General features: G+C 33.2%; 1 protein-coding gene across 2 annotated transcripts; it reads right to left on the bottom strand.

Annotated features, from left to right (window-relative positions):
• Positions 1-53: 53 nt before the first annotated feature.
• On the bottom strand, positions 54-17,707 carry grk5 (G protein-coupled receptor kinase 5). Of its 2 annotated transcripts, none has more exons than XM_051121393.1 (16): positions 17,471-17,707; positions 14,283-14,381; positions 13,953-14,065; positions 12,958-13,035; positions 12,772-12,869; positions 12,597-12,689; positions 11,936-11,999; positions 11,695-11,835; positions 8,259-8,449; positions 8,100-8,137; positions 7,149-7,238; positions 5,579-5,787; positions 5,287-5,427; positions 3,835-3,972; positions 3,585-3,755; positions 54-306 (listed from the first exon to the last, which is right to left on the bottom strand). In XM_051121393.1, exons 1-16 carry the CDS (start codon positions 17,520-17,522, stop codon positions 247-249), a joined length of 1,776 nt encoding a protein of 591 aa, XP_050977350.1. In that variant the 5' UTR covers positions 17,523-17,707; the 3' UTR covers positions 54-246. The 2 variants fall into 2 exon arrangements, with proteins under 2 accessions (XP_050977350.1, XP_050977351.1); XM_051121394.1 differs by having other exon boundaries at positions 54-301.
• Positions 17,708-19,990: the final 2,283 nt, after the last annotated feature.

Genomic DNA, 19,990 nt, shown 5'->3' with positions numbered 1-19,990 from the left:
TTTTTTACAATATGAAAGCATGAAAAGACACCATATGCACACTGATTTTGTCTTTTATTTACAAATGGAGCATATAAAACATGTTTTTGTAATATGAAAGTATGAAAAAAAAGTACCCATACTCTTAAGACTCTAGGGTTTGTAATACAGTAAAAAAAAAAACGTACACTGACATTGTGTCTTTTACATCAATCAGAAATTGAGGATAAACAGGACAGTGTTTTGTTTAGTCCTCTTCTGTCGGAATCAGTCAGTCCCCTGGCTGGTTGAAGGGCGAAAAATTGGTTCAGCTGACGACCCCCTGTGCTACAACAATGGAGAAACAAATGAAAAGTATTACTTACTTTGTGAATTTAATCTGTAAATGACATTAATATTACATGTTATTAACTGAATATGACATCACTTGCTCTCCCTGGCGCGTTTGGGAGGTAAGTAGCGAGATTCGATTGGATTTGATTCGAAAATAAACCGTTCCTTTTGAATCGGATCTTTTCTTGATGAATCGCTCGATCCGGTTCACAAGATTCATTCACGAATCGAACTGATCTCAAATTCAGCTAACGGACTCCGTTTGTGTCACATTAATATTTCATGTTAATAACTTATAATGACATCCCTTGCTCTCCCTGGCGCGTTTGTGAGGTAAGCAGCGAGATTCGATTGGTTTTGATTCGTAAATAAAACGTTTCTTTTGAATCGGATCTTGTCTTGATGAATCGCTCGATCCGGTTCACAAGATTCATTCACGAATCGAACTGATCTCAAATTCAGCTAACGGACTCCGTTTGTGTCACATTAATATTTCATGTTAATAACTTATAATGACATCCCTTGCTCTCCCTGGCGCGTTTGTGAGGTAAGCAGCGAGATTCGATTGGTTTTGATTCGTAAATAAACCGTTTATTTTAAATCGGATCTTTTTGATGAATCACTCGATCCTGTTCACAAGATTCATTCGCGAATCTCACTGATCTTATTCAACTCACAGACTCTGTTTTTGTTTTGTTTTGTTTTGTTTGGAGAAAATTATCAGCGTAATGTTATGTCGAAATAAGGCGACGTTGCATTTACCGATTTTCGGCGAATTTTCGCGGGTGAAATCATTTGTGTCAACAGGAATTGACGTGATTCGGAGTTTAGTATCAAGGCGAATCATTTCGCAACTTTTCACGCATTCACCACGTTGACAAACAGGTAATACGCGAATCTTTTGTAAGTACTACCACCTTATTTTTGCCGTAGGAACGGGGTAGACCATTTGTAAATTTTATATGGGTCTGGCTTCCGGTCTCAATGGTTTACAGCTATTTTTAGCTGTATACAAAAAAAGCTCGTTGTGCTGCTTGATATTGGCCAATTGGTGTGTCTTACTCTATTATTTCAATGTATTATTTTAATTATGAACACACTGGTTTGTAGTGCAAACAGTTTTATTGTTTACTGTAATGTTGTTATTCTTTTTGTTAACTGGAAGTCTTGCCCATACACCTACTTCTGCGATAAAGAATAAGGTGTTAAGAATGTTGCTAATACTTGCTAACACCCAAGTAAAGTATTTTGGCGGTTGTTAGTATATCATGGGTTAAAGAACTGTCAAAATGATGAATGTAGGATGTCTAGGAATGTATTTACATTTCACACCTCGATGCCTGAAGTACTTAATCAACGTAAAATATTACCTTCCTCATTGAATTCAGTGCATAGCTCCAGGCCTTGAAGGAACAGTTGAATCGAAAAAGAAAATTTGCTGAAAATGTAGCCTACCTAGAATATTCTGTTAATCAAAGTGCTAATTTTCATACATTTTCATAATTTCATAAACTTTTTTTTTATTGCAGTCAGAATTGTAATATGTAAACTCAGAATTTTATCTCAGAATTAATTAAAAATGTAATTGCAGATTTTTATCTTAAAATTCAGACTTTTTTCTTGCAATTGTGAGTATATCATGATTCTAACTTGCAACTTTTTATCTTACATTTCAGATTTTATTTTTCCACAGAATTCAGAGAATTGCAAGATATAAACTTGCAAGAAAAAAGTCAGAATTGTCTCTAATTTGTAAATGACTTTGAATATATGACGATTCTGCCTTTTTTTCTTGCAATTGAACGTTTATATCTTACAGTTCTGTCTTTTTTGCAGTTGCGAATTTACAGCTGAGGTCAAAAGTTTACATCCCCCTTTCAGAATCTGCAAAATGTTAATTATTTTACCAATATAAGAGGGATCATACAAAATGCATGTTATTGTTTATTTAGTACTGAGCTGAATAAAATATTTCACATAAAAGATGTTTACATATAGTCCACAAAAGAAAATAATAGTTGAATTTATAAAAATGACCCTGTTCAAAAGTTTACATGCACTTGATTCTTAATACTGTGTTGTTACCTGAATAATCCACAGCTGTGTTTTTATGTTTAGTGATAGTTGTTCATGAGTCCCTTGTTCATCCTGAACAGTTAAACTGCCTGCTGTTCATCAGAACAATCCTTCCCACAAATTCTTAGGTTTTCCTGCATTTTTGTGTATTTGAACCCTTTTCAACAATGACTGTATGATTTTGAGATCCATCTTTTCACACTGAGGACAACTGAGGGACTCATATGCAACTATTACAGAAGGTTCAAACATTCACTGATGCTCCAGAAGGAAAAACAATGCATTAAGAGCCGGGGGGTGAAAACGTTTTGAATTTGAAGATCAGGGTAAATTTAACTTATTTTGTCTTCTGGGAAACATGTAACATGTAGCCTCTGAAGGGCAGTAATAAATGAAAAAATATGATATTTAGGCAAAATAAGAAAAATTTGCACTGTTGCACATTCTGTTCAAAAGTTTACACCTCTGGAGCATCAGTGAGCGTTTGAACCTTCTGTAATAGTTGCATGTGAGTCCCTCAGTTGTCCTCAGTGTGAAACAATAGATCTCAAAATCATACAGTCGTTGGAAAGGGTTCAAATATACAAAAATGCTGGAAAACCAAAGAATTTGTGGGACCTGAGGGATTTTTTCTGAAGAACAGCGGGCCGTTGAACTGTTTAGGACAAACTAGAGACTCATGAACAACTATCACTTAACAAAAAACACAGCTTTTGATTGGGGTCATTTTTATAAATTTAACTATTATTTTCTCTTGTGGACACATAAACATCTTTCATGTGAAATAGCTTATTCAGGTCAGTACTAAAAAAAACAATAACATGCATTTTGTACGATCTCTCTTATTTTGGTAAAATAATTAACATTTTGCAGATTCTAAAAGGGGAATGTGAACTTTTGACCTCAAGCGTATATCTTACAATTCTTGGAATTATGAGAAAAAACATCAGAATTATTTGAAAAAGTCAATTTTTTAAACATGTTTCACAAACATGCTTCCATAACCTTTTTGCTTTCAATCTGATCGAGTTTAGTCAAGTTTAAGTTTAGTTTGAAACAAGCTCAGTTGGAACAATTGAAGTGTTTACATTAAGTCTTTTCAATCCAATTTACTAACCAAGTATTTGCGTGCATATAAACACAGCTTGTTTATGCATAATAAAAGCGCAGAACTGTCATTTGAAACGGCTCCTTACGCGTCTCTTGAAGATTCGGTTCAGCAGCCGGCGCCTGCCATATTCAGTAGGACTCCGAGTGATGACATGAGTCTCGGGCTGTGGGATGACAATGCTGCGGTCCAGATCTGGTGTTTTTGTTCCACGTGGCCCGAACACATTCAGGTCCTTGAAACACTCTGTCTCGATCATCTAAATGAATTTTATAAATGCATATATGAGTACAATAGAGCATTGATTGTCCTTCTTACTCTGATGTTTTTTTCCTTACCTCATTCTGCCAGGTCACAGGCACACTTCCTGTGTTAAACTTGCTGTAAAAATGTTCATCGACCTGGTTGAGCTCCACTCCTTTGACTGTAGAGAACTGATCGATGTCCAGGACGTCCGCGCAGTAAACGGCTCTCGGCTGGTGGAAAGAAAAACATCACAGGATTGTTTTTCAGGTGAAAAATTAGCATTCACATCAGGAAGATGTGGTGCTAGCACCCAACCAGTAAAATATGTTATCACCAAATCTTGGATTCAGTCTTTTTGGCAACTTGGCAACTTGTCAGATTAGCACAGGTTTTGTTTTTGTTTTTTTAAACATTGTTTGGAAATGATTGACTTAGACCTCAGTTTTTAAATGAAAAAATATATATATTTGTGGATAATTCTGACAATTTCACTTAAAACCTGAAATGCGTAAATTCAGATCAGTGAGGCCTACGATGAATCATTTCCAAAAAAGAAATACCAGGGTTTGTACCTGTACAAGGTGCGAATCATTATTCAGATCGGGACTTTGGAGCGCGGATCGTGAATCATTTGATTCAGATTTGGACTTCGGTGTGGATTCGTGAATCATTTGATTCAGATCGGGATTTCGGACCGCGTATCGCGAATCATTTGATTTTGATCGGAACTTGGGAAAGGGTTCGTGCATCATTTCGCGAATTGAATGATTCGTGATCCGCATTTCGAGTCCTGATCTGAAATAATGGTTTGTGAATCATAATTCAGATCGGGACTTTGGAGCGCGAATCGTGAATCATTTGATTCAGATCGGAACATCGGACCGTATTCGTGCATCAAACCATAAGGGCGCAGAACGATTATAAAATTAAACAAATAAAAAAGAAAAAGAAGAAAATTAACCCAGTTTTCCATCTATATAATTACGTTATTTTTGCTGTTTTATTAGTATATTTTTATTTATCTATTTAAAGAAAAGCCATTTTGATAAGTGAGATCTTTGATTGAAGTCCTTGAAAATCAACAAAGTTGTGCTTGAAACACCTTGAAAGTCCTCGAATTTTATTTTACAGTATCTGTATGAACCCTGAAATACAAAACCTATGCTAATTGAAAGAAAACAAGCTGATAAAAAATCTTAAAACATTAAATATCATTTTGGGCGAGGGGGGGAATCCTTAAAATACAACATGGGGGTTAGTTATCATGGAAAGTTTGCACACTTTAATGGCTCTAATATAGGCTTCACTTTCTTCAATATCTACACTGCCGCTCAACAGTTTGGGGTAATATTTTTCAAGAAAACAATACTTTTATTCACCAAGGATGCATTAAAGTGATCAAAAGTGACAGTAAAGACATTTATAATGTCACAAACAAATTTTCTTTTAAATAAATGCTGTTCTTTTGAACTTTCTATTCATCTGTGAATCCTGAAAAATACAATGAAGCAGCACAGAAAATATGAATCAGAAATCTCACTCACGTCAGGAACAAAGGGTGGTGGCATCATTCCCGCCTCAAGTCTGGTAAAGTTGATGTCCTTAAAGAACGCGTGAGCTTTGACGGCCTCTGACCCACGCTTGAATTTGCAGCCCAGTCTCTCCCCTGGGTTTTTAGCTAGGAGCTAAATCATAAAAGAGTTTATATTATTATATTATTTATAATATTTATATTATTCTTTTAAAACAGAAAGTAAGTCCTAATCAGACCGAGTAATAGATTAGATCAGGTCAGATCATTGTACTGATTCAACTATGCATAAAATGCAGCCTCACGCTTTTGCAGATGGATTTGGTGTCCTCGTCGAACTTCTTCCCGTAATTTTCGACTGTCTCGATCACTCTTCTTTCCATCTCCTGTCTCGGCAGTCGTTCCTTGTGCTTGCGGAACGGAGGATTTCCATCCGTCATCTCGTAGATTAGACATCCGAGTCCCCACCAGTCCGCACTTACACTGTAGTATGTGTTTGTGATCACTTCTGGTGCTAAATAGGTGAAAAAATAATTTTTAAAAAATCTGTCAATTAAAAACATTTATACATTTTCATAGCATTTGTTGTTCTGCCCTTTAATATATATATATATATATATATATATATATATAAAACCATTCAGATTTTTAATGTTTTTCATCCAAGCCTGCATTTATTTGATTCAAAGTAAGGCAAAAACAGTATAATTTTGAAATGTTTTTACTATTTAAAATAACTGCTTTATATTTGAATATATTTCAAAATATAATTTAAGCCTGTCATTAAAGCTGAATTTTTAGCCTCATTACTTATGTGTCACATGATCCTTTAGAAATCATTCTAATATTCTGATTCGCTGCTCAAAAAATATTTATTATTATTATGTTGAAAACAGCTGAGTCAAATTTTTTCAGGTTTCTTTGATGAATAGAAAGTTCAGAAGAACAGCATTTATCTGAAATAGAAATCTTTTGTAACATTATACATTATACAATTCATAATACTATACTATAGAAATGAATACTTTTATTTAACAAGGATGCTTTAAATTGATTAAAAGTGATAATAAAGACATTTATAATGTTACAAAATATTTCTATTTCAGATAAATGCTGTTCTTCTGAAATTTCTATTCATCAAAGAAACCTGAAACATTATATTTAGCTGTTTTCAACATAATAATAATAATAATAATAATTTATAAATGTTTTTTGAGCAGCAAATCAGAATATTAGAATGATTTCTGAAGGATCATGTGACTGGAGTAATGATGCTGAAAATTCAGTGTTGAAATCACAGGAATAAATTACATTATAAAATATATTCAAATAGAAAACAGTTATTTTACATAGTAAAAATATTTACAATTTTTTGGATCAAATAAATGCAGGCTTGGTGAGCAGAAGACATTAACAATCTTTTGACTGGTAGCGTAAACTGAAAAGTGAAATAAAGTAAAAAGGAATTAATATGTTTATACAGCAAGGATGCATTAAATTTAGTAAAGACATGTATAATGTTACAAAAGCGTTCTATTTTAAATAAATGCTGTTCTTTTGAACTTTCTGTTCATCAAAGAATCCTAAAAATAAAGCATTTTCCTCAAATATATTGGGCAGCACAATTGTTTTCAACATTGATAATCAGAAATGTTTCTTGAGCAGCAAATCAGCAGAATGATTTCTGAAGAATCATGTGACACTGAAGACTGGAGTAATGATGCTGAAAATTCAGCTTTGATCACAGAAATAAATTACATTTTACAACATATTCAAATAGAAAACAGTTATTTTACATAGTAAAATATTACACATTCGTACTGTGTTTTTGATAAAAATAAATGCGAATAGGATTCGCTAAGATGAATTTCATACCCATATAACCCACTGTTCCCACTCTGCCCTTCACAACATTTTCCTCTGGCAAGATTACGGCTAGTCCCAAATCAGAGATCCGAATGTGACCTGTCAGAAAACAGGGACAGATGGCAAAATTATGATTTGCACCACATCAAAGTAAAGAGGCTTCTGTACTGAATACCTTTAAGTAAAAGTTTCTGATAACAGCTCTTTATACGCTCTCAGAAGGTACAAACACTTTCACTGGGGCAAAACCCTTTTAAAAGCTAATAATATGTACCTTTTAGATAACAATATGTACACTTTAGGTACTTACATGTTGCATTAAGGTGCTAATATGTACCTTAGGGGTAAATAAGGTACAAAGGTTATCTTTTGTAAAGTTACTACCCCATGTTTTTACATTTTTTCCTAAACAGTCTTCTTAAATAAAATGTAAGAAACTTGAATCCTACATACAGTGGCCCTAAAACATTTAATTTAATTTAATTTAATTTAATTTGACATGCTTCTTGCAAAAAACAAACAAAAAACACCAAATATATAAAAAAATATTGATTGAATATTTTTTCATTTTTTATAAACAGATTTTAATACTTCATGTCACCAAAGCATTTGGCAAAGACTCTTCAATATTTAAGCACAGAAACATGCAACAACATTCACATATTTGTCATTTTAATGCAGGAGTGCAAACACTTTTTGAGGTCACTTTTTGAGTTTTAACAGTAGGATCATTATATTATACCACTGGTTAACGATGTCAAACCCAACAAAAGTTCACAACGACATGCCCTGAAGTGCTTTAATTTCCTCATTCATGATAATGAAAGTTATTCTGGAGAAATGTTTCCTGGTTGTGATAAAAATAGAAAGTGTAGGGAATTTTCAGATCCTGAAGGGAATGTTACAAAGCTTGTAGGGGCAGTTAACGTCTTTTGTTTTCTAAGGGGAAGTTTCACGTACCATTATCATCCAGCAGAATGTTTTCTGGCTTTAAATCCCTGATAGAAATGAAACAAAACATGCAATTATGAGATCTTTCTCACGGGTAGTTTTGTGGAAACTGTCAATTGCGTCCAGCCCATTAAGAGTAGCACGACATCTCTTAGTTGTATGACCTACCTATAAATGATGTTCTTTTTATGGAGATGGTTCAAGCCGCACAGGATCTCAGCAGCGTAAAACTGTACTCTTTCTTTGTTGAGCCCCTCGGTGCCCATGTTGTAGATGTGAAACCTCAGGTCTCCTCCGTTCATCAGCGTCAGCACCAGACAAAGAGCCTCTTTCGTCTCGTAAGCGTATGCTAAACTGACCTGATGCGTTCAGATAAACACACAGACAGTGCATATGTCATTACGAAATCAAAAAAGAGAACAAAAAACTTGCTGAATCTCCAAAATTCTCATTACTGTAATATCTATTCTTAATTTTTAATGTTTACATATAGGTATACATATATAAAAGGTGCATACTGTGTGTGTGTATGTGTATATATATATATATATATAGGGCTGTCAGTTTAACGTGTTAGTTATGGAAAATTAAAATATTTTAACACAGTTAACATGCTGGCCCCGCACCCAGACGTGTACATCATCTTAATGCAGGGCAACAACTCCATAAATGCAGTTATACCCTAAAATTCAAGATATTGATGCAAAAAAAGCCCCTGTATGTGTTTTGTCTCATATTCATATATATCACATATCACATGATGTCACACAGGCAGCAAGAGCAAATATGACACGAGGGCTGATTTTGTCCCAATCTATCACGAGCCTAAATGTGATTTTATACAACAGTTCAGTAAAAAGAAGTTGATATTGTGTTATGTTTTAAACACTATATTATGTGTTTTTGCTCAGTTTTGCAGAGAACATATTACCTTTGAAGCCATAGCAGAATTGTTGCGCATCTCAGAGTAACACAGCAGTGTTTCATTTCTGAATGAATCTGCGTTTTGAACGAATCGTGTGAATCAGTGATTCAAAGGCCTATTCATAAGGAGAGCCATTTACTTAAAGGGGTCACTGGATGCCCATTTTCCACAAGCTGATATGATTCTTTAGGGTCTTAATGAAAAGTCTATAATATACTTTGGTTAAAAATTCTCAATGGTTGTGTAAAACAACACCCTTTTTACCTTGTCAAAATCAGCTCTGCAAAAATCATCTCATTCTGGTCGAGGCTGCTTTAAATGCAAATGAGCTCTGCTCTCCCCACCCCTCTCTTCTCTCTGTGGAGTGACGAGCCTGTTTACTTTAGCCGCGTTTAGCCGCTAAACTTCCTCTAGAACCTTATTAGGAAAGGCGATCGCAAAGATTCATAAAAAAACCCTTATACTCACTTTTACTGTAAGTGAAGCTGGATCATGAATGATTCGCGCGAAAGTAGACGGATATATGTAGATCGGGAGGCGCATTCCCTTCACAAACAAACATAATCCACTGCATCTTCAGCGGCTCAGACGTCGGGAGTAAATGACGACCACTATGTTCATTATTACATCCAGCAACACAACACCTCAATCGCTCAATCGGAGATATTCTTGTCTAACTTACATCCCTGCTCCGGCAACGAAACAAAGAGGTTGGACTGTTACAGCTGATCTTAAAACGCTCTTGTCAATCAACTATCGTGGGAGTGGCCTCTGTTGGTGTGAGGCCACAACGACAGGCATCTGAGAATGGCTCAAATAAGTCTCTCTTATGTTCCATAGTTTACGTTAGGCTATTGCAGCCTAAATGTTTGTGTGTAATAAATTTTATGTTGAATCAATAAAAATATTTCTTTCTAAAGCTACAATTTATAATGTCTACTTGATACTTTCTCATTTAAGTAAATGGCTCTCTGAATCATTAATATTAATGGTTCACAGGGTTCATTCAAATCGCGTATCCATTCAGAAACTAAACACCACTGTGTTGCTTGGAGACGCGCAACAATTCTGCTATGGCTTCAAAGGTAACATGTTCTCTGCAAAATTGTGCAAAAACACATAATATTGTTTTTAAAATACAACACAATATCAACTTCTTATTTACTGAACTGTTGTATAAAATCACATTTAAGCTTGTGATAGATTGGGACAAAATCAGCACTCGTGTCATATTGCTCTTGCTGCCTGTGTGATATTGTGTGATATGTGATATACGTAAATATGAGACAAAACACATATAGGGGCGTTTTTTTGCACCAGTGCCTTGAATTTTAGGGAATAACTGCATGTGTGAAGTTGTTGCCCTGCATCATATTTGTCAACAGTCAGCTGTATGAAATATGTGACCCTGGACCACAGAAACAGTCATAAGTAGCACGGGTATATTTGTAGCAATAGCCAAAAATACATTGTATGGTTCAAAATTATCGATTTTTCTTTTATGTCAAAAATCATTGGGATATTAAGTAAAGATCATGTTACATGAAAATATCTTGTAAATTTCCTGCCGTAAATATATCAAAACCTAATTTTTGATTAGTAATATGCATTGCTAAGAACTTCATTTGGACAACTTTAAAGGCGATTTTCTCAATATTTAGATTTTTTGGCACCCTCAGATTCCAGATTTTCAAATATTGTCCTATCCTAGCAAACCATACATCAATGGAAAGCTTATTTATTCATATACTTATTTATTAAACTGACAGCCCTATATATATATATATATATATATATATATATATATACATATACACTACCGTTCAAAAGTTTGGGGTCAGTAGATTTTTATTGTTTCTTTTTTTTTTTTTTTTTTTTTAAGAAATTAATACTTTTATTCACCAAGGATGTATTAAGTTAATAATTAAAAGTTTATTAAAAGTTAATAATAAATAATTTACATTGTTATAAAATATTTATATTTTGAATAAACACTGTACTTTTTAAACTTGTTATTCATGAAAGAATCCTGAAAAAAAAAAATCACAGGTTCCAAAAAATGTTTGGCAGCACAACTGTTGATATTATCCAACACTGATCATTCTAATAATAAATCCGCATATTAGAATGATTTCTGAAGGATCATGTGACACTTAAGACTGATAAAAGCTGATAAAAATTCAGCTTTTCATCACAGGAATAAATTCTATTTTAAAGTATGTTAAAATAAAAAACATTATTTTATATTGTAAAAACATTTTGCAATATTACTGTTTTTTTTCTGTATTTTTAATCAAATAAATGCAGCCTTGATGAGCATAAGAGACTTCTTTAAAGACTATTACAAGTCTTACTGACCCCAAACTTTTGAACGGTAGTGTATATATATATATATATATATATATATATATATACACACAATAAAAGCTATATATAAAATAGCTGTACATTAAGTTGTTTTTAGACAATTTTTATAGCAATTCATACAGTATGTGTTTGAATATATATATATATATATATATTTATATGCATTTATAAAATCTTCTTCCTGTCTGACCTGAACCTGCCTTTGACCGGTTTTGTGAGATTCAGTGAAGCAGAAGTAGCATTTAAGCATAAACATTTACGTCAAAAACTTGATTATCAGACTTGGTTACTGATAACAATCATAAATCTCACCACAAATCTGCTGTTGACCCGTTCTAGGATCTGTTTCTCGTTGAGGGCCATACCTTCCCCTCTTTGCTTCTTAATGCGTTTCTTCTCTAGTTTCTTACAGGCGTACATTTTCCCTGATGCTCGGGACTGATACGCACACACCTGCAATCGAAGCGTCGTGTTATATTCCTCTTTATTTCTACTATAAGCTTCTGTGGGTATGATTATTTTATCCAAGAATGGCTACTAGACTTGGTCTCACCTCTCCAAACCCACCCTTTCCCAAAACACGGTACTCTCGAAACAGGTCTCGTGTGATCGGGCGTCTGCGGGGATGAAAGAGATGTCATAGTCTGTTCAAAACATTTCCTGAAGAAAACAGTTTACTCACCCTCAGGTCATCCAAGAGGCAGATAAGTTTGTTTCTTCATCAAATTTGGAGAAATGTAGCATTGCATCACTTGCTCACCAGTGAATCCTCTGTAGTGAATGGGTGCCGTCAGAATGAGAGTCCAAACAGCTGATAAAAACATCACAATAATCCAGTTTTTCACTTTAGGAAGTGTTATTATGGATTATGGACTCATATTTTAGCTGGAAGCAATGGTTTGAAGTTAAAAATGTCTTAATGATGGATTTGTTTCTTACAAACATGCAGCTTTTGTCTTCTCAAGATGTTAACTGATGGACTGGAGTGGTGTGGATTACTTGTGGATTATTGTGATTGTTTTATCAGCTGTTTAGACTCTCATTCTGACGGCACCCATTCACATCCATTGGTGAACAAGTGATGCAATGCTACATTTCTCCAAATCTGATGAAGACACAAACTCATCTACATCTTGGCTGGTCTGAGGGTGAGCACATTTACAGCAAAAGTTCATTTTTGGCTGAGCTATTCCTTTAAAACGATTCGCACGAACCTCTCCACCATCTTCCACTGCAGGAATCGGTCAAAGTACATGCTTTTCTGATACTCTGCAAATGGAGCTCCGCTCAGATACTCATGAAGTGCCCTATAAGACCAAATCCATGTCACATCAGTGCTCACAGGCGCACATGCACAGATGCATTGATAACCAAATTTTAGGAACTGACTTTTGGCAGTAGCTGAATATATCTTCAGCAGCGTTGAGCTCCAGGTCGTAGCTGCACCTCTCAAGTTCTTTGTCTACAATCTCACGCACCCTAGAGGACTGAACACATACATGAGGTTGTTTAGACCACCTAGTGACATTTTCTAAATGCAGGATTGGAAATGGGGTGAAACGACTGTTTAAAAACCTGTGAGGTGAGATATTTATTGATGAGCTGCTTGCCAAAATTCCTTCTCTTGTCCTCCGGCGTGACCTCGTATTCAGCCTGAAAGAGTAAAAACATTTGTTCACGCACATAAACATGACATTGCATTTCACAAAATGTAAAATAAATGATCCAGTATCATGCCATATGTAAACTTTCATATATGCTGATAATGTGCAACAGATGAAATGTGAACGTGGACCACAATTTAAACATCATCTGAAAACTGAATAAATAAGCTTCCCATTGATATAATAAATGAAGAAAAAATATCTTTATGGGACATCATCTTTACTTAATATCCTAATGATTTTTTGCATAAAAGAAAAATCGATAATTTTGACCCATACAATGTATTTTTTGGCTATTGCTACAAATATACCCGTGCTACTTAAGACTGGTTTTGTGGTCCAGGGTCACATATTAATTTCTTGTACCATGTATTTGTCAGTCCAAAAAAAAAAATTAAAATAAAAATATATATATATATAGTAATTAATTAATTAATTAAAAACACACACTTTACTGTGAATTACACCAGGGATTTATAAATGCCAAGTAACACATTTTATAAATTGTGTAACGGATGAAATATTTTTTTCTAAGGCTTTTAACATTAAGTTCACTTTTTAAAAACACTAAGTTACAATACAAATATGTATGCTTTAAATTAAAATTTTCACTTTAAACCCTCAAGCTTCTATTTTTTTGTGTAATAGTGGTGAAATGCTGTCCGCAAAAATACTAGAAATTACATGAATGTGCGTGTTTGCATTTCCAAATGCACGTTTAACTCACAGCAATAGAGTTCATGAGATTTCAGAGATTGAGTTGATGTGAAAAAAATAAATAAATAAAATAAATGTATATATATATATATATATTAGGTCTGTTTAATTTATTTTAATGCTGCATTCGATTTAATGAATTATTAGCTTTACATTTAGTCACTGTATTTATTAGGCAGAAGATCATACCGTTTCATCCAGCAGGTCAATGCAGTGCTGCAGATCAGATTTGGTTGCACAGAAAAGCCGGAAGAGTTGTTTTCCGATGGGCTGGTTGACACACAGACTGTAATAATCTCGCTCTGAAGGAAAGAAAATAACACAGTGCATTAATGCAATCAAATACAAACATATTACTACAGTTAAAAGACATTTTCTTAACATTATTCATTTGCAGTATTGATAATTTGATGTTTTCCCAAAGTCATGATGTTCATGTGCACCATCTGTGTCACTGTATATAAATTCTGCTGCAAGGAATTAAAGCATTGTAAAAACTAAGCTTGAACCATGTCTCACCGATGTATTCCTCCAGCTCTTTGCACTCGTTTATGTGCGGTAAACGCAGAAATTCCTTCCATTTTCGACTCCTTCCTTTGCGGTTCCCACCGTTGCCTACTGCATAATGAAAAGAGAGAAACTGTTAGAGTTTCACAGTCGAATTTAATATAAGAACCTGTAAAGAACGTTTGATTCTGGTACTTTAAAAAAACTAAAAAAACTTGCTAAATATGCATGATCATTATTAAAAAACTTTTGGATATCATTAAATAAAAATTAAATAGGTACAGTAGGGTTTATTTATTTATTCTTATGTAGAGTACTTTACCCATTCATTAATGTAGATGTCCCCTAAATGTTAACTATAGGGGACTTTTAAATTGATACTTGAAATAAAAAAAACATGAACTGAATAAAATGTATAATTTATAGTTCTATAGTTTATATATATATAATTTGATAAGATAATTTACATATTTATATGCTAAGGCAGCATTTCTGTTGTTAAACTTTCAATATTAAAATAACTAAAACTGAACAAAGTAAAACTAATAAATAAAAATGTTTTTAAAAATGCTAAAAACAATAAAGAATTATTACAATTTGAAGTAAAATTAATATGAAAACAAAACATAAAAATAAAATCTAATTCAAAGATAACAATATCATTGTGCATTTAATGATTTATTTGTGTATTTCATTATTTATTTATTTAATCATCTCATGTACAGTACTTCAGCCATCAATAGATGTCCTTTAAATGTTAACAAAAACCACACACAAAAAAATGATACTTGAAATCAAATAAAATAAACATTAACATGTTAAAAAATATATATTTATATACATATTTATATGCTAAGGCAACATTTCTGTTTTTAAACTTTAAAATATTAAAATAACTAAAACTAAACAAACTAAAAGTAATAAATAAAAAACTAAACAAAAACTACATCGATTTATTTTAAAAGACTAATAAAATGCTAAAAACGCAATAAAAAATACTAAAATTTAAACTAAAATTAAAATCAAAACAAAATATAAAAACTAGATCTAATTAAAAATATAAAAAAAAATAAAACTGCATTTAATGATTTATTTATTTGTTTGTGTATTTCATGATTTACTTAATTGATTTATTTAATAATCTCATTTACAGTACTTTAGCCATTCGTAACTTTGCACTTTTTACATTTTCAGAAATCAACAATGGCTGTCGACTATGCAGCAGTGTCTAACACAGCAATACCAGAACAACACCTCCCTAAAAATAGATTTATAAAAAATCATATTTATGTTTATAATTCTATCAAGTACTTCAGAAGGTGACTTTTGATGTTGAGAAAAAGTTAGACATGCACTACACTAAAAGTGACTATAGAAATGTTTGTTATGGAAACATAGATGTGTTATTAATCACGTGTGTGTGTGTGTTCTGTTTGAATGACGGTTTGTTGACAGCAAAACTGAAAAGAATCCACGGCATCCTCTACTATATGAGCCTGTGCTAAAAATAGCATTGGGAATGAAGCTGTAGGAGGACAGATATCAGATATGAGAGGACACACCTTACGGACACCTACACCCACACAATACTCTTCCCCAAACGAAAAACTTCAGCTTCATTCTGTAATGAAGTATCATCGAATGACTTCTAACCTGTTCACTCGAGCAGTTAGTGCTGAAAAACACTGTCTAGTTGTGAAGTTGACAAAACATGACAGCTTTGGCATATTTGGAAACAGCAAGCGAATCTATTTTTAGAGCTCAGATTAGTTGGATTGCTGACAGGCCTTTAACCGCAGCGAAAGAAGTCAGACCTGTTTGTGATGCAAGGCCGTATGACGTCAAAGGCATTGTGTGTCTGGTTTTGTTTGAGGTCAGAGTATTTCAGGTTTGAGTTGCAGGACAAATGAAAATATGTTGAATGTGCTGTTTCTTTTGCACGCAGAGGAACAGGGAGCTAAACCGAACACTGGGAAACATCACAATTTTTGGTTTGGCGCAGTGTCCGAATGAGATGCTGAACATAAAAGGTGCTTATGTCAACAATTAATGAAAAAATCGTCAAAATGAGTGTAGGTTAAAATCCATATGAATGCATAAAGGGAAAAGTATGTCATAGGTCCTGTACACTGTGAAAAATGTTTTTTTTTTTTGTTTTTTTTAAGTAAAAAGAGTATTAGAGTGTGTTTTACAAGAAAATACTATTTCAGTCATTCCAAAAAATGTTAATATTAATACATATTTTTATGAAATATTATATATTCCAAAATAGTTTGGCCTACCCATAAAATGTTGTTTTTATTTTGATATAGTTTAAAAAAAAACATTAATTTAATTTATTTATTTATTTATTTATTTATTATTATTTTTATTTATTTTTTTTAATTTATTTATTTATTTGAACTCATTTCAAAAAATCCAATCACTGTAAAGCTGTAAATAAAACAAAGATTATTGGAGCACATTTTACATGAAAATACTATTTCAGTCATTCCACTGCAATATTTTACAATTCCACTTGTTACTTTTTGTTTCTTTGTAATTAAAAGTGAACTTTACTGAGTGTAAACTCCTTCTGCATTAAACTATTTTTATTTTTATAACTATTTTGTCTTTTCTAGTTCATGTTAAATTTTTTAAAGCACTTATATTCCATAATCTGTCATACTAATTATAAAATAATTAGCAAACTATTGTTTGCAATTGGGATATGTTGACTACCCAAAAGTATTTAGCCTACCTATTAAATGTTATTTTTATTTTTATATAGTTTTAATCAATTTCACTCATTTAATTTAATTTAATTTTTACTTTAACTAATTTTTAAAAATCCAATCACTGTAAAGTTGTAAATAAAACATTTTACAAGAAAATACTATTTCAGCCTTTCTACTTTAAAATGTCATGCTTTATTTAATGCGTTACTTGCGGTTTATTTGTAATTAATTGTGAAATTTAATAGCAATTACTAAGTGACACCATTGTTTTGAGTGTTTTGAGTGTATACCAAAAAAAAAATCTATATAATCTATATAATAATATATATAATATAATAAAATAAATAAATAGCACGTAACAAGCGTGAAATTTAGAAGTAAAACAAAAACAATAAAACATATTCCAAAAATGCTTTTTAATATAATTTAATATATTTTCTCTTAGTCAAATGCAAGGAAAACCAGGCAAATAAATATTCTTACCTTCTCGTGCTTTTATGAGTGCACAGTTTGCTACCATTGACTCAATCTCCATTTCTGCAGCTGATGAAAGTCAACCAAGCTAGAAATTGTGCATTTACAGATGATTTTTTCCTAAAGCGCACTGAATTATCGCATACTTAGTGCAGTAGGAATTCTTTTTGCCCTCAATTTTAAAGATATCTTAACATCCCCTGTGTGCTTTAATGATGTGCATGCTGTCAGACTGAAGACTTGAGTGACAAATGAGAACTCAACTTTCTTGTTCTGCATTCATCCACTGCGGCGCCCAATCTTGTTTCACCTGTACAGGTGAGCCAACAGGTGAAGACCTGGATGTGTCACCGGCAGAAAAAAAGTGACGTTACAGTTTCAAGGATTTAGATTAACTGCAGATATGATTTAAACTGCCAGTAAAAGATATGCTTGTGTTTATGAACCATATGTCATGAAAAATAAGGTATGAATAAGTTTCAGAATTATGTAAAAGACTATTCATATTATATTCACAACATTAAAAAATATATGATAATGAAACCACATTAGTTTCACTTTAACACTGGTTTGATGTATAAGTTTGGAAAGTGTTTAACATGTAACTAGCGCCACCATCTGTTCTAGTAGATAGACGTAGGATTAAGAATTATAAAAAAATGCTGGCATGCGTTGAATTAATTTGAATTTCCTTAAGATTTTATGTTTTAAATAGACAATATTTACCGTTCATTGAAGATTGAAGTAAAATCACTGTAGTCACTTACTGACAGTGTTGGGAAGGTTACTTTGGAAATGTAATAGGTTACAGATTACAAGTTACTTGATTTAAAATGTAATAAGTAGTGTAACTTTTCAATTACTTTATTAAAGTAATGTAACATTACTGTTAATTACTTTTTGATTACTTTTCTAAATTTCTAATATTTTTAACTGTTAATCATTTTGAAACATTTGCAGGCAAAGTTAGACTGTCAGACTTTAAAAATCCTTCATCATTTGAATTAAGATTATAATAAGTAAGGAATAATATACATCTTTATTTTGCGATAACAACTGGCTGAATGTACATTATCTCACTTACCACACAGCTGCTAATAGATCATTTAAATGTTTCGTGTCAAAATTATTAGACACAAAACACTGAGTTGAAATATTTGAACGCAAAGCTTCCATCAAGAAATCAGTTGCTAGCAAACGGGAAGTTCAAACTAGACATTTTAGGGATACAGTGCAGTTATACCAGTTTTCTTACACAACATTTCACCACATAAATAATTAAGTAGTAGTACTAGTTTGTTAGTTATCTTATAATCCATTACAGTGTACAAAAAAAAAAAAGGCAGCATCTGCGTTTGTATGAAACAATAGAGCAAGTCCACAATACCAGGAGGACAGAATTAAGAAAATGTCCACATAATATTGAATTAAGCTTTAATATTTTATTAACTAACCAAACGCAAAGCTTCCGCCAAGAAAAATTATCAAGCATATAGCACTGACTTGAGTTGCCCCGAAAGAGTCTGAGCTGTGTAATAATTTAATTTAAAGCACACCGCAAATTCAGACTTTTTTTTTTTAACTTATATTTTTGGGCTTTTTATGCCTTTTATTGTGATAGGACAGTAGAGAGACGACAAGAAAGAGCTGGGAGGAGAGAGGGGAGCGGGATCGACAAAGGACCTCGAGACGGGAATCGAACTCGGGTCACCGTGAGCGCAGTTGTGCTATATGTCATAACAAGATCATAACATACAGTCATGTGAAAAAGTTCGGACACCCTATTAAATTTCATGGTTTTCTGTATCAGGATATAATAAAAAATTATCTGGTCCTTGGCAGGTCTTAAAATTTTGAAAATAAATCCTTAGATAAACATCATCACATGACATATCACACTGTGTCATTATTTATTTAAGAAAAATACAGCCAAGAGGATAAGGCCATGTGTGACAAAGTTAGGACACCCTATGAGTCAATTGCCTGTAGCAGCAATAACTTGAAGCATTCATTTTCTGTGTGACTTTATCAGTCTCTCTCATCGTTCTGGAGAAATTTGGACCACTCTTCTTTTCAACGTTGCTCCAGTTTATTGAGGTTTGTGGGCATTTGCTTATGCACAGCTCTCACCACAGCATTTGAGTCAGGATGAGCTCTGGGCTATTGCAATGCCTTGATGCTTTTCTTTTCAGCCATTCTGTTGTAGATTTGCTGGTGTGCTTGGGATCATTGTCCTGTTGCAAGACCCAATTTTGGCCCAACATTAGATGTCGGACAGACGCCCTCACATTTGACTCTAGAATACTTTGATATACAGAGGAGTTCATGGCCAACTCAGTGACTGTGAGGTGCTCCGGTCCTGTGGCTACAAAACAAGCCCAAAATGATCAGCTCTCCTCCAGCATGCTTGTCTTTTGGTATGAGGTGTTTGTGCTGATATGCTCTTTATGTTTTCACCAAACTTGGCGCTGTGCCTTATGGCCAAACATCTCCACTTCGGTCTAGTCTGTTCAAAGGACATTATTCTAG

The sequence above is a fragment of the Labeo rohita genome, chromosome 10 (genome assembly GCF_022985175.1).
Source record: "Labeo rohita strain BAU-BD-2019 chromosome 10, IGBB_LRoh.1.0, whole genome shotgun sequence".
NCBI classification, from domain to species: domain Eukaryota; kingdom Metazoa; phylum Chordata; class Actinopteri; order Cypriniformes; family Cyprinidae; genus Labeo; species Labeo rohita.
The sequence above is the reverse complement of the archived record's forward strand: the minus strand, read 5'-3'. Positions and strand labels throughout refer to the sequence as shown.